The following is a 16,114-nucleotide window of genomic DNA, read 5'->3' on the forward strand; positions in this document are numbered from 1 at the left end:
ACAGTAACACACACACACACACACACACACTTCTATTCTTTTCCACACAGTGGCAGGAAGTCGTCCAGATATCCGCAGAGCTTTTGAAAAAGAATGAGAGAAAAATTTGAGGTAGGCATAAATGTGTACACGCCTTTGGATATTTTGCACCTAAGGAGTTGAAAAAATGCAGACATACATCTCTTGAGAAAAGGTTCAAACACAGAGAGGGAGAGTGAGAACTGGTGTCAGAGGAACCGACTGGAATATAAAGAAAGGAGAACAAATTGCCACATTACCACACGTTAACTATGGTATTGGTGTCGGGTCTGATCTTCATGTTATTTCTCCTCAGCAGGTTTTGCCAAGGTAAGTCCAAATCTACATCCTATCTTGTAGACACAAGATGGATGGATCAATGAATGATTGGATGGATATATGTATGAATGGACTGATAGCTGGATGGTTGGATTGTGTGGGCAGATGGAAAATAAAGGGAAGGTTAGACAATGATATTGATGGATGGATGGATGGATGGAAGGAAGGATGGATAAATGTATGAATGGACTGATAGGTGGAGGGTTGGATGATTAGCTGAATAGTTGTGTGGGCAGATGGAAAATTAAGAGAAGGTTAGATAATGAGATAGATGGATGGATGGATGGGAGATTAGATAATGAGATAGATGGATGGATGGATGGATGGATAGATGGATGGATGGATAGATGGATGGATGGATGGGAGATTAGATAATGACATAAATGGATGCATTAGACAGCATGCTAGATGGATAGAATTGATGGACAGATAAACAGATGAACAGGTGGTTGAATGGATAAAACAATGGCTTTGTTTTTCAAATACGTTTGATTGATAGATAATGATCAATAAATGGATGGAGATATGAATGCCATTGCAATTCACCTACTGCCATTTTTTTCACTGAAGAACAGCCAGAAACGTGCCCCAAAGCCACGGCAGTGTTATTTTTATGTTATACCCGTCTACTTTGGGTCATTATTGTGTTACACACTAAACTCTCAGTTTACATGCACTCTGGAGAAGGCTTACTTTAATATGTTACTGTATTTCAGAACCAGAATCACTATCACAAGGAATTTGTCTTGATGAAAGCGCACATGTATGACATGTAACATACCGAACAGACCAGGCAGCACACAGACACAATGTTAACAAGCATTTAACTAAGGGGGGCGGCACGGTGGCTCAGTCGGTAGCACTGTCACCTCACAGCAAGAAGGTCCTGATTTCGATTCCCAGGTGGGGCGGTCTGGGTCCTTTCTGTGTGGAGTTTGCATGTTCTCAACGTGTCTGCGCGGGTTTCCTCCCACAGTCCAAAGACGTGCAAGTGAGGTGAATTAGAGATACGAAATTGTCCATCCATGACTGTGTTTGATACTAAACTTGAACTGATGAATCCTGTGTAGGCAGTAACTACCTGTCCTGTCATGAATGTAACCAAAGTGTGTAAAACATGACATTAAAATCTTAATAAATAAATATTTAACTAAGGGAAAACACAATAAAAACAAAAACAGAACAAGAATATAGAATAAAAGTTATTCATGGATGAAAGGAATTTAGTATTTTTATTTTCTACAATTCATTTAATGTTGAAAGATTTGGGGAATTAAACATATTTAGGATCTTCCAATAAACAAAGTGGAGCCACTGAAGTGTTAAATCAAACAAGAATGGGAAAAAACAACAGTTGGTGTCTTTGGTTCCCAAACAATTACAGAACATTAAAAGGAAAAATGATGGAACGTTTTAATCATAAACATGACACATACTTCAAAAATGAAAGCTAATAGAGTTTATACATGTGTTTCTAATGTTTTGGCTTCATTCAAATGCAGTTTTTGGACTTGGTTGTGTATGTTTGCATTGTATAACTATGTGAATGCGCAGGTGTGCATATTAGATACTCTAATATATTATAAAATATGCAGGTCTAATAACCTGGTCTGAAATGCCTGAATCTGCTGACTTTTAATTCGTATAATTTAAATCTAGTGTACAGTAGTCGCCTCAAGTCTGCTGTACTTTATTATGTTCTTGCACGTTATGTTGTCATGTACATTTATGGATTTTTACACCTTTTGTCCACCACACCTGTTAGACCATTGTCCATTCTCCATTATGTTCATCATCACCGCCATGTTACCCTTCAACCCCAGCCCACTCCCATTCCACTCCATTTCCTGTTACTATTCAACTCCTAGTTCACTTTTCCTGTTTGCATCAGAGTTTCCTGTTTCCCCCCACCGCTCATGCCAAGGACACACCTAACGTGAACCTTTAGTGTTCGGTCGCCTTTCACAGCTACAGCTTTTCACACGTTTTAATGAGCAAAATAAATAACGTTTACATCTCAGATGTGTTCCAGATTAAATATACAATTGTGGTTTTACTATATCTATAGCAATAGCGGCGCTACTATTAGCAGAACCACCAATATTAGTAGTAGCAGTGTTAGGTACTTGTAGTAAGACTAGTATCAACTGCAATAGTACTGATATTTTCAGTAGAAAAAGCAGTGTCATTATTAATTGTGACAGTAATAAGAGTAGTGGTTTAGTATTATTAGTAACAGCAGAGGCAATAGAGGGTGGCACGGTGGCTCGGTGGGTAGCACTGTCGCTTCACAGAAAGAAGGTCCTGGGTTCGATCCCCAGGAGGGGCGGTCCGGGTCCTTTCTGTGCGGAGTTTGCATGTTCTCCCTGTGTCTACGTGGGTTTCCTCCAAGAGCGCCGGTTTCCTCCCACAGTCCAAAAACATGCAGTCAGGTTAATTGGAGACACTAAATTGCCCTATAAGTGAATGGGTGTGTGTGTGTATGTGTGTCTGCACTGCGATGGACTGGCATCCCGTCCAGGGTATTACTGTGTGCCTTGCGCCCATTGAAAAAGCTGGGATAGGCTCCAGCACCTGTGACCCTAATTGGATAAGCGGATAAGAAAATGAATGAATGAATGTTTCAGAATCAGGACAAGATTTTTAACAAGGCAGACGTGCTGTCCTATGATCTGCAGCTGTTGTGATGCTTTGTGATGTGAAATGCAAAAACTCCCTCTGCAGCAGTAACAGCATCTTTAACCTGATTTAACAAAATAGTTCATTTACCCGGCGAACTCTCTGCTTTGTGCAAACACACAAAGAATCCCAGACATTTTGGTGATTTAAAAACCCTGGCCAGATGCATTTTTAGGTCCAAAAAATAGACGTTCTGGAAAAAGAGGACGAATAATCACCCTATGCTGGAACAACAGCACTGTATAGCAGTAGTATTAGTATTATTAGAAGCAGCAATAATAGTAGTTGTATAACATACAACTACAATTTTTTTTTTTATTATGTTATACAAAAAAGTTGTATAACATATTAACATAAACAGTAGAATGTGTTTATATGTACAGTAGAAGTTATTTTATGGAAATTGTTACCAAGCATTTGTTGTCAGATTATGCCAACATAAGATGTGTAGCTCTCTATCTGTTTCATAACAGTAATCACGTCTCGTGTCTCTCCGTCCCACCAGCATCTCTTGGTGACCCGTGGAGCAGTTGTCCTGCAGATAAAATGTGCAAGAGCAAGTTTGCGAATGGAGTTTGTGATAAAGAGTGCTCGGGGTCACAGTGCCTCAGAGACGGCTTCGACTGTCTCAAACCCAAACAGTCGTGCAAGTAAAAGTCCAGATATTTCTATACATCTGCATACACATCAAGATGCACTTTATGAACAAAAGTATTTGGACAGCTGAACATTATACTTACGCGAGCTTGTATGACAGCCCATTCTAAATCTATAGGCATTGATATGAAGTTGGACCCCACTTTGAGTGCTGGGAAAGCTTGTGTCTGTGGGAATTTTTGCCCAGTTATCCAGAGGAGCATTTGTGAGACCAGACACTGATGTTCGACAAAAGACTTTCCATCTCCGTTCTAGTTCATCCCAAAGCTGTTCCATGGCTGGGGCGCAGTCATGCTAGGGCCTTCCCCATACTGTTCCCACTCAGCTCGAATTCAGTGAGCTTTTTAGAACAACCTATTAATTCACAAAAGTTTGTAAAGGCAGATTGTGGGTCTGTCCGAAAACCTAGTGACCTCACTACACAGACGCATTTTCATCATCCTACACTCCCGAGAAGAGGGCGTGTCTAAATTCTTAGATCCCTTATAAAATGCTCCTACTGAGGCGCTTTAGTTCTGAGTGATAATCTGACTGACAGTTTAACCGTTTTCGATACACGGAGAGAGACGTTAGCTGGTATGCTAGCGGGTTGTGCCGCCTCAGCCTGTCGGTTTAAGCGGCCTGAGGCTAACTGTGTTAACTTAGTAATCTCTGTCGTGCGTCTTAATAATCTGCCTTATGAGTTCGATGTCCTATTAGAATCCTCTCTACTGAGGCAGCTGATCAGGTAGGCAGTAGGCAGCAAGGCAGCTCACTAGGTTTTCAGACAGACCCAGTATGGTTATGTGCTCGATTTTATACACCCGTGGCAATGAGACTGAATGAAACTGAAATTCAGTAATTAAGAGGTGTGTCCAAATACTTTTTTTCCAGATAGTGTATCATGTCTGGTTCTACCACCAAGACCTGTTTATTTCTCAAAGACACCTTCAAGTACGTTCCACTTGACGAGAAGCTGATTTACTGTGTGTGATCTCTCTTCCCTTTCAGTCCTGGCTACATTCAATACTGCCGTGACCACTACGACAACATGCACTGCGAGTCGGGCTGTAATATCGCCGCCTGTGGGTGGGATGGTTCCGACTGTCATAAAAATCAGCATCCCAGCTGGGCCAAGGGAACTTTGGTCATGCAGACGTCCATTCCGTTCCAGAAAGCCCCATTCCAGAACGCCTCGTTACTGTGGGCTCTGAGCGTCCTGCTCCAGACGAGCGTTAGACTGATGGGTCGCGTGCCGTTTCCGTCCAGCGCTGAACTTAATGCTGTGGACCAGCAGCAGCTGATCGATCTGCACCAACAAGCACCGAGTTACGAGAGCAATGGGTAATTTTTTTAATGATTAAAAGTAACAGTAACTCTTTTACAGTATTAAAATATGTTCATGATGAAGCACAGAATTATTGAAGCTATACAGTACAGCTCTGCCATGCAAAGCTTTAGTGTTATGTGATGTATTGATAAAGTCGAGCATAAAAAGCCCTGTTTCATCACTACCTTGTTTTGTCATAAGCTTCAGTTAGAAAGGTTTTATTAGCCGCTCAGGTGGCGCAGTGGTAAAAACGCATGTAGCACACCAGAGCTGGGATTTAGAATACATCGTATCGCGTCTTAGCTCTGCCATCTGGCTGGGCTGAGCGGCCACATGAACGACGATCGGCCTGTTGTTCATATAGGGGTGGGGTATGAAGTCGGATAGGGTCTCCTCGTAACTGATGCACTACGACCTCTGCTGGCTGATTGATGGCGCCTGCACAGAGACGGGGAAAGAGTGCGGATCAGGGTGTGTCTCTCCATACGCAAGGCTGATTCGCACACATGCACTCGCCTAGTGTGGGTGACAAAATGCATACGGCTGCTGCCCACGTGTCGGAGCGGGCGTGGGCAATCAGGCAATTGGACGTGCTAAAGTCAGGGGAAAAAGGGGAGAAAATGCATAAACAAAATATAAAAAAAGGAAGGTTTTATTACAAACTAATAGAAAACAATTGAAAGGTGGCTTAGGCATGGATAACGACAGTTATTCTGCAAGCGCTATACTTTGCAACTTCAGAGGTGTGAAATGCAAATCAGTAATTTCCATAATCTGAATTAGGTGCACAGAAAATAAATGTACACATCCATATATCATGAGCCTGTGTATCTACTAACACATATTATATAGCAGACTCTAAAAGCTGATATCCAAAAGCTAAATTTAATATAAACATCAATAAATTGAGATTTAAAATACATTTCCAAGGGTTGATCTGTTACTCTTCGGCAGTCCTGGGTTGTAAAGCAGATTTCTAATAACAGAATCTTACCTGCTAAGCTAAAATCTTAAAAGTAGAAAGGAAATGAATACGTATATGAAGCGACAATGTACATAATAACTCTGGTCATCTTTTCCACTTCGTTTCAGGACGTTATTGTTTCTTCAAGTGGATAACCGTCCATGTTCCAAGCTCCCGATCTCCTGCTTTCCCTACGCATCAGAGGCAGCAGATTTCCTGAACGCCATGATGGAGCTGAACCTCTTCCCAGCTTATGTCAGGCCTGAAATCCAGGCGCTCATCAGGATCCGAGGCATCAACAAAGAAATATCAACGACAGAAACGGTCCCAGACGTCCCAGATGGTACGGTTTAGAATTTGCTCCATTTTGCATACAGTTTTCGGACAAGCATCCACTCATGGAAAAGCTGTGTTGCATTTCCATTTATCTATTATTTATATCTGGCACTGTGATAACCAATTGTACCAAACCAGTCAGACTGCGGCTCCAGTAAACACATGGCACATGGTGATGTTAGGCTGAAAAGCCAATCTGTACATCAAAAACTGTGTACAATACCCACTTTACTGTCCCTTTCTTACTAACTCATCCAGGTTCTCCTGCGTGGCTTTGGCCGGTGGTCGGCATCGCAGTGGGCATCGTGGTTTCTCTCCTCGTGGTGGTGGCTCTAGCAGTGCTGGTGTGGATCAGAAGAAGAAGAAACAGAAGAGAAAGAGGAGAACGAGTTCATCACAGATCTACGGCCACTGAAAATAACGATGAGAGTAAAGCCTGGATGCAGCACACGCCCGAACACAACGAGAGGAGCAACAGGACGACGAGGGACAAGGACAGAAACGGCGCGAAGAAGAAGAAGAAAAAAGGGAAGGAGTTCGGGAAGAAGCGCAGGGAGCCGCTCGGAGAGGATGCCGTTCGAATGAAGTAAATCTGACGATTAAAAATGGATGCCGTATTTACTAAACGCTGAATTATTATGGAACAGCTGTTTAGCAGCAGCACAATGCACAAAGTTACACAAATACAGGTCAAGACCTTCAGTTAAACTTTACATTCAAGATCACAATGAGGGAAAAATTTTATCTGAGTGACTTTAACCATGCCATTGTTGTTGGTGCCAGACAGGCTGGTTTAAATATACAATAAACTTTTGAACTACTGGGATTTTCACACGCAGAGAGGGCAGAAGAAATACAGTACACAGTATTTAGTCCCAATAAATATACATATTGTTTTTTTTTCTTTATATTCCAGCTTGTTTGGAAGCTGGGGTCAAAGCGCAGGGTCAGCCATTGTACAGCACTCCTTGAGCAGACAGGGTTAAGGACCTTGCTCAAGAACCCAACAGTAGCTGCCATCTTCTGATTGATAGTCTGAAGCTTTACCCACTAGGCTACCAAAACCATACAGTTAATTTTCTTTCTTTCTCTCCCAATTTTAGCGTAGCCAATCAGTCTTTCGTTGCTGGAGACCCCGATTGTGTCCAATAAGGGTATATTTGCTTGACACACCTTCTTATTCACCCATATTTCGGTGGATTCACTTCTATACAGGCGCCTCAGGCTACTAATCAAGGTTCTTACACAGCGTCCACTATTTGGTCCAGTCTTTTCCCCTCCCAGCAGACTGGTGGCCAATTTTGTCTTCCGCAGGCACTGCCAATTTTGCCTGCTAGGGGGCGCCCAGCCGACCAGTAGCAGAGCCAAGATTCAAACTTGGAAAGTTCAGAGTCCCAGCGCCGGTGCGCTATTGGAATATTCCGCTGCGCCACCTGGGTGCCTTATATCTCCTATATTTTTGATGTGACACTCAGACGAAGGGGTCTTAGCCAAGAGCATGAGTACATGAACAGCAAATGAGCTTTGGCTGAGTATTATTTGAATGCCAAAGCCTGAGTGTTGTGTCTGACTACGCACATCTAACTGTAGCCATTTTATAGCCATCTTATATTGGCTACTTCCAGCACGATAATGCGCCAAATCACAAAGCGTTTTTAAACTGGTTCTCTGGTCTTCTTTGCAAAGAGCATCTTTGGACTGTGGAAGAAAGGGACATTTGCAGCAGACAAATCTGCACCCGTTGTGTGATGCCCTCCTGCCAACACTTTTAAAATCTTAACTAAATGTTTTAACACCTTGTAGATTCAACGCCAAGTAGTCCTTAAGCTGTTTTAGTATGGCTGACCTGCCTAGGAAATTAGATAAACAACGTGTTTGTTAACCTTCACAAATAATTGGGTAATAAAAGTAAAACCTAAAAAACATGATTAATAGCTGGTGGTGCAGAAACAACCAATAAACAGGTGGCACAATGGTGAATGGGCACCAAATGGGTACCAAACCTGATTCCTGAGGTTCTGGGTTTAGATCCTCACCTCTATTCACTCATGTATCCCTCATGTTTGTTTACAGTAACCTCTGAACCATACTGTTGTATAAAAATATATTTCCCCCTCTGTTTACATTTTAAAGCAACAAAAACAAATCTTTTGAAGAACAGTGAAGAGCCTGGGTCAGAGATCATGAGAACAATTTCCGCTCTTCCGAAAAACAAACCAAAATAGACCTCCTGCCATCCTTCCTGTTCCCTTCTTCACACACAGTATAGACACTGTTTATTCCAGTCGTGTCTGTAGCCAGGATAGGTCTTGCTAACAAAACAGCTTTGATCCATCAGTACAATAGATGAACAGTGGGAGGAAGTGCGCTTATGGCTTTTGAATGACCTCTGATTGCAGGCCCCTCAGGAAGACCTTGGACATCGGCAGTGACACAGACGTGACCCAGAGCTCCATGGAGGACATCAGCAAGACCATCCGTGACCACAGATCTCCAGTGCAGAAACACTTAACTGTTAATCACCAACAGCTGCCTGTACCAAGTAATGCATCAGTTTCTAAATGTTTATTATTATTATTTATTTATGTGCTATTAGCTTGTACTAATGTTCATTGTGTTATTCATCAGCACCACCCAGAAGGTGGGACAGGAACCCCATTCCCACACCTCAGAGAACTCCAAGCAATGTGAGTATTTGATGGTTATGGTTAAAGGGTAAAGCTTAGTGTGTTTTAGATAAATGAATGGTGAACTACATGGATATATTAGAGTTAGGGCTTTCCTAAATTCACTGGAACACACCTTGGTTTTAAAAATCACAGATTCACAGAACCACATTTCAGGGCAGTCAAAGAATAAATAGAAGCTATGATATACACAGCACAGCTACCTTAACGGTTAAATGTAAACCTAGAACATCCAGCGACAGTGCGAGACTTCATGTCCTGTCTCAAAGGGGAAAATTCTCGTCCCTCTGCATCAACAGAATTGGTTGTTAGTTTTCCAAACTCACTTACCTGAGTTGTGTTTTTAGCTGCTTTAGACTTCGACATGTTGGGCATTTTGACTAATCGATTGCTAACTAAATTGCCGTAGGATTGCTAGGACGCCTCATAGTGTAGATTAACCAGTAAACATTTCAAGCACTTGAATGGTACACAAATGAAAAATGTTAAACCAATAAACACAAACCTGAAAGTTTGAATTTCACAGCAAATTGCATATTTTACAGCTGTAAATTAGGTTGGGCCTTAATTATAGTAAAGCATACATATATATATATATATATATATATATATATATATATATATATATATATATATATATATATATATATATATATATATATATATATATAGGGTTGTTGTCTTGGCTGTTGTTAAAATGTCCTGATTTTATTTCTTGGCTGATGTTTATATATATATATACCTGTATATATATATATATATACAGTGTATCACAAAAGTGAGTACACCCCTCACATTTCTGCAAATATTTCATTATATCTTTTCATGGGACAACACTATAGACATGAAACTTGGATATAACTTAGAGTAGTCAGTGTACAGCTTGTATAGCAGTGTAGATTTACTGTCTTCTGAAAATAACTCAACACACAGCCATTAATGTCTAAATAGCTGGCAACATAAGTGAGTACACCCCACAGTGAACATGTCCAAATTGTGCCCAAATGTGTCGTTGTCCCTCCCTGGTGTCATGTGTCAAGGTCCCAGGTGTAAATGGGGAGCAGGGCTGTTAAATTTGGTGTTTTGGGTACAATTCTCTCATACTGGCCACTGGATATTCAACATGGCACCTCATGGCAAAGAACTCTCTGAGGATGTGAGAAATAGAATTGTTGCTCTCCACAAAGATGGCCTGGGCTATAAGAAGATTGCTAACACCCTGAAACTGAGCTACAGCATGGTGGCCAAGGTCATACAGCGGTTTTCCAGGACAGGTTCCACTCGGAACAGGCTTCGCCAGGGTCGACCAAGGAAGTTGAGTCCACGTGTTCGGCGTCATATCCAGAGGTTGGCTTTAAAAAATAGACACATGAGTGCTGCCAGCATTGCTGCAGAGGTTGAAGACGTGGGAGGTCAGCCTGTCAGTGCTCAGACCATACGCCGCACACTGCATCAACTCGGTCTGCATGGTCGTCATCCCAGAAGGAAGCTGACGCACAAGAAAGCCAGCAAACAGTTTGCTGAAGACAAGCAGTCCAAGAACATGGATTACTGGAATGCCCTGTGGTCTGATGAGACCAAGATAAACTTGTTTGGCTCAGATGGTGTCCAGCATGTGTGGCGGCGCCCTGGTGAGAAGTACCAAGACAACTGTATCTTGCCTACAGTCAAGTATGGTGGTGGTAGCATCATGGTCTTGGGCTGCATGAGTGTTGCTGGCACTGGGGAGCTGCAGTTCATTGAGGGAAACATGAATTCCAACATGTACTGTGACATTCTGAAACAGAGCATGATCCCCTCCCTTCGAAAACTGGGCCTCATGGCAGTTTTCCAACAGGATAACGACCCCAAACACAACCTCCAAGATGACAACTGCCTTGCTGAGGAAGCTGAAGGTAAAGGTGATGGACTAAACGCAATTGAGCACCTGTGGCGCATCCTCAAGTGGAAGGTGGAGGAGTTCAAGGTGTCTAACATCCACCAGCTCCGTGATGTCATCATGGAGGAGTGGAAGAGGATTCCAGTAGCAACCTGTGCAGCTCTGGTGAATTCCATGCCCAGGAGGGTTAAGGCAGTGCTGGATAATAATGGTGGTCACACAAAATATTGACACTTTGGGCACAATTTGGACATGTTCACTGTGGGGTGTACTCACTTATGTTGCAGCTATTTAGACATTAATGGCTGTGAGTTGAGTTATTTTCAGAAGACAGTAAATCTACACTGCTATACAAGTTGTACACTGACTACTCTAAGTTATATCCAAGTTTCATGTCTATAGTGTTGTCCCATGAAAAGATATAATGAAATATTTGCAGAAATGTGAGGGGTGTACTCACTTTTGTGATACACTGTATATATATATATATATATATATATATATATATATATATATATATATATACAGTATATATATATATATAAGCTGTAAATTAGGTTGGGCCTTAATTATAGTAAAGCATACATTTAGAAGCTGCTGGAACAAATGTAAAAGCATCCATGAGCAAGCTTTACATTGGCTCAGAGTTTGCTGTACAAAAAACCCTGCTGCTGTGATCAGCAACAGATTCTGTCTAGCATTACTGTTTGTATATTTTTGACCCATCAAATTGTCACCTTAGAAAAATATAAAACACTGAAATTTCAAGCTAGCTGTCACACACCTTACATTTGAAGTTAACTGCAAAACAAGGCTCCACAAAGTAAATGATAAATTACGATACATTTTGAAACTGAATCATTTCTCCATGTCGTTTCCACTATAGTCAGCTCCGGTACAGTGGTGCGGACCCGACGGTTCTGTGGTTCTGATCCGAGCCGTGAGAAGCGGCCTCGATCGCGTGGTGCTGGAGCTGCTGAGGGCCGGTGTGCCCGTTAACAACACTGACCACACCGGTAATCACTGCTCACCTAGTAACTCATTATTAACTGAGGTTTGGCCATATAGGGGTAGAAGGACATACTACTCTTATTTCTTTTTGTTTATGATGTACCACTTTTAAAATTCCAGTCAGAACAAGACAAACCAATGGCATGTCTGTCTAAGTCTAGCTAGATTAAAACAAAAACAAATATAACACATTGTGTGACACTAAACGGTACCTGTCTCAATAGGAAAATTACTCTATTTGTTATTGTTTGCTAATCCGTCAGCTTTTCTGAGGATGGAGCCTGAATTTATGACAGCTATTTTTCTGGTCCCAAAACAACAAGACTTCTTCACACTGAAATCCAAAGCTAGGTAGCTAACTAAGACTCTCCTAGAGTTCTAGGTTCCTCTGAGATCATTGTCTTAATGGCAGGGCATGGCCAAGCAAGACTACCTGGCAAGTTACCTTTAGTGCAAGACAATCCATTAACCATACTAGGCTGGTATGTTTGTAGGTTTATAAACCAACCAAACACTAGGACACCTGATTCCACCTTGTTTATTTAGTTGGTCCTGGACTTAAAACAACCTCCAGCCACACCGGTCATTTGTGGTTAAGACTGAACACCCCTGCCAAAGTGGCTACCAAGTTAGCAGCAAGCTGAGAAGTCAGTTGCTGTAGTCAATTTTATCCTCACATTCAGTAGACACAAATGTGAAAGCTAGCAACAAGACAAGCATATAAGTGACTGTGTGGTTGCTTTACATTGGGATAGATAGCTGCTATGCTGCCCTTAAATTCGGCCAAAATAAAAAGTGACGCTAAGAGAAGCTTCCATCTGAATGGGGGTCCTTTAGGGACACATAAATGCTGCCCAAAATGCTTCCAACATGGGTTGCAGGCTTTTAATTGAACCGCATTATCAGGATAATAGTCTCAGACAGTCACAGTGATTCTGGACTGGGGTTTTAATATTTAAAGGCCATCATGGATGTTGCTTGATAAGTAAATGGGGAGTAACGTATCGTTTCTCTGGTCTCCCCATTTTCTCTCCTTTTTCTCTGTCCTTCCTTCCTTTTGCATCATGTCTCTTCCTCTTTTTCGGACCTCCTTCTTGGCATGTCAGAACCCCTGGTCCCTGATGATGATTCTGAACAAAGTTAACACCCTGTCGCTGTACTTACGACTTCTATTTTACTACCTTAATTTTATTTGCACTCATATTACTCTGTTTTCACCAGAGCCACTTGCATCCACTCCTTTCTGCTTGCCTTCGATTCCTTTCAAGCTTTTGCACTTTTAGTAAGTCCTGCACTCGTTTCTTTAAATATAAAACCCACCTTTTATTTTCCCCTTTCTTTTTTTCCTCCTCTCAAAATCCACTCTCTCTGTCAGGGAGATCCGCCCTGCACTGGGCATGCTCAGTAAACCACCTCTCGTTGGCTCGGACCCTCATCCGATACGGCGCCGCCGTGGACATGCAGGACCACAAGGTAAAACACTTTCATACACGCTTAAATAAATCCTGCTTTTACCTCACAGCTTAAACCAGGCTTCACTTTTTAGGGCGAGACGCCTCTTTTCTTGGCCGGCCTTCACGGCTGCTACGAAACCACCAGGTTCCTCCTCCTGAACGGTGCCAATCAGGAGCTGACAGACCGCAGAGGGCGGCGGCCGATAGACGTGGCCAGAGAGGGGATGAATCATCAGGTCCTCGAGATCCTGCTAGCTCATGAGGTCCACCGCAGCCCGTTTCCTGTGGCCCCCACCACCGAAGTGCTGTGGGATGATCGAGACTATCTGTACTCGCCGTGGGTGGCCATGCCTCCATCCCTGCCCGGAAGAAGCGCTTCCTTTTCTGGGGCTGTAGGTCACCGGGAAATGGCTTCCCCACAACCCAGGTAAGATTCTTTATCTACCACCCTGTTTTCTCAGATTGGTCACATGCTTTGAGGGTTGTATTTACTACCCAGTGTCCAGCACAGAGCCCTGACCTCATCCCCAATGAACAGCTTTGGAACGAAAACTTAGAAATGTTCTTTTGACTAAATGAGCACAAATTCCCACAGTCTTGTGAGAAACCTTCTCAGAAGAGTGGCTGCTGTTATAGCTGCAAAGATCACATAGAGGTCCATAGTAAGGTCCATGGAGGCAGTTGTACCCTAGCGGTTAAAGTAATTGATGTAGTAATCAGAAGATTGCTGGGTCAAACCCCTGATTTGTCACTGTTGGGCCCTTGAGCAAGGCCCTTAACCCTCAATGACTTAGACTGTGTATTGTAAGTCGCTCCAATAAGGCTTTTTTTTGTTTACAGTGACTGGCAACTCGCATCCCCTCAAAACTGGCGGCATTTGCAGAATCAATCAGCAACAGCCCTGGTCAGTCCCAGGATCCTGAGTCGGCCATCTCGGCCAATCAGCACGCTTCAGGAAGTGACCTCAGAAGCCGAGGATGATGAAAGGGAGGCGGCGCAGCACGCCTCTCGAGCGACGACACCCCACTTCCTGTATCCACAGCCAGCGCCCAGGCAGCGCTCGTTCTCCTGCACGCAGCCCGCGCTCCAGCGCCGCCACAGCACCAACCAACCCGAGCAGCACGTCAACGCACCGGCTGAAAAGCTGGTCAACGAGCACGTCGAGATAGTGGTCGTGCCCCACCCGAGAGCGAGCTCCAGCCAATCAGAAAGCAGGAGCGCGGGGACCACAGGGACCGCGTGTACGGCAGAGTCCGAGCAGGAGAGTAAGAGGAGCAGTGAGGAGAAAGGTCAAAGTGAGGGGACGAACACCCCGCCGGCATCCGTCCAGACTGTCATGTGAGGGTGATGGATTTTTATTCACAGGATCCAATTTTATGGACTAGTAATCACAAGGTCACTGGTTCAAGCCCACATCTGCCACGAGCAAGGCCCTTTACCCCTTAATCACTCGGACTGTATATATTCACAGCTGTAAATCGCTTTTTAAATAAAAACTAAATCTTGTAAAGCTGCTTGGTTTACGTGTCTTATTATAGTTTAAAGTCTTGTTTGTTTTATCTGGTTCAAGCCCCACCACTGCCAGGTTGCCACTGTCGGGCCCTTAGGCAAGGCCCTTAACCCTCAATTTATTGGACTGTATACTGTCACAGTACTGTAAGTCGCTTTGGATAAAAGCCTCTGCTAAATGCTGTAAATGTAAATCTCACTCATGTATGTTTGATTGACATGCTGCTGGACCAATCACATAGAAGACGCCCCAACACACACACACACTTTTATATAGCATGTATTCAATTGGTATTACAGACGTTATATCCAATTATATTCGAATTTTGGAGGATTTATTTATTCATTAGGATTTTAACGTCATGTTTTACACACTTCGGTTCTATTCATGACAGAACAGGTAGTTACTGCTTACACAAGATTCACCAGTTCAAGTTTATTGACAAACACAGTCAAGGACAATTTTGTTTCTTCAATTCACCTCACTCGCATGTGTTTGGACTGTGGGAGGAACCCCGCGCAGACACGGGGAGAACATGCAAACTCCACATAGAAAGGACCCAGACTGCCCCACCTGGGCATCGAACCCAGGACCTTCGTGCTGTGAGACGACAGTGCTACCCACCGAGCCACAATAAAAGTCTTGTTTTTGGCTTTAAGATGAACGGAACCAAATTCAGCTCTCAGTTTTTAAAAAAAATGACTATACGTATACCTCTGTTGTAACCGGTGGTGTTTTCTGGAAGGTATTTGGGAAGGGTGGGCTCATGACAGCAGACTCAGAGGTCTGGGGTCATTATTAGGAAACAAAATCAAAGTTTTTTATACAGTTCAGAAAAATTTACAATATTTAATTCATCAAGACAGATAATTCCGTTCAATAATTCAATTATGACTGGTCAAATTTGTTTATAGCCTACAAATTCCATGTAATAATTTTATAATCATTTTTAAGTAGACACCCAGAGGATATATTGCTGCTACGTTCAGTTCTTTTGTTTCCTAACCTTTCCAATTAATAGTACGAGGGTTCAAAAAGTTTCCACACTTTTGAAAACTCTATTTATTAAGAATTTCAAAAGCAAATAACATCTTTTCAACTTTTCTACACCGTCACCTTCCGATGCATTTTTCCAGCATCGCACCAACTTTTTAATGCCATCAGCAAAAAACGTTAGCCACTGATGCAGCGCTGCTTTTACATCATCACCACATGAAAATCTTCTTCCTCTTAAAGCGTCTTTGAGCGTCCAAAAAGGTGTAAATCAGATG

General features: G+C 42.7%; 1 protein-coding gene across 1 annotated transcript; it reads left to right on the top strand.

Moving 5' to 3' along the window:
* Nucleotides 1-290: 290 nt before the first annotated feature.
* On the top strand, nucleotides 291-14,837 carry notchl (notch receptor, like). The gene is made up of 11 exons (XM_062985174.1): nucleotides 291-348; nucleotides 3,542-3,686; nucleotides 4,684-5,016; nucleotides 6,095-6,309; nucleotides 6,561-6,888; nucleotides 8,702-8,844; nucleotides 8,931-8,989; nucleotides 11,755-11,884; nucleotides 13,255-13,352; nucleotides 13,426-13,760; nucleotides 14,174-14,837. The coding sequence occupies exons 1-11, from the start codon at nucleotides 291-293 to the stop codon at nucleotides 14,673-14,675; spliced, it is 2,346 nt and encodes a 781-aa protein (XP_062841244.1). The 3' UTR covers nucleotides 14,676-14,837.
* Nucleotides 14,838-16,114: the final 1,277 nt, after the last annotated feature.

Source organism: Trichomycterus rosablanca, chromosome 23, assembly GCF_030014385.1.
Source record: "Trichomycterus rosablanca isolate fTriRos1 chromosome 23, fTriRos1.hap1, whole genome shotgun sequence".
NCBI lineage: Eukaryota > Metazoa > Chordata > Actinopteri > Siluriformes > Trichomycteridae > Trichomycterus > Trichomycterus rosablanca.

What these genes read in the sequence shown, in the direction of transcription:
- notchl (XM_062985174.1), top strand. Translation starts at nt 291, where the DNA reads ATGGTATTGGTGTCGGGTCTGATCTTCATGTTATTTCTCCTCAGCAGG. An exon ending in CCGAGTTACGAGAGCAATGG is followed by an intron (nt 5,017 to 6,094) that starts GTAATTTTTTTA and finishes ACTTCGTTTCAG; the next exon opens with GACGTTATTGTTTCTTCAAG. An exon ending in GAGGATGCCGTTCGAATGAA is followed by an intron (nt 6,889 to 8,701) that starts GTAAATCTGACG and finishes CTCTGATTGCAG; the next exon opens with GCCCCTCAGGAAGACCTTGG.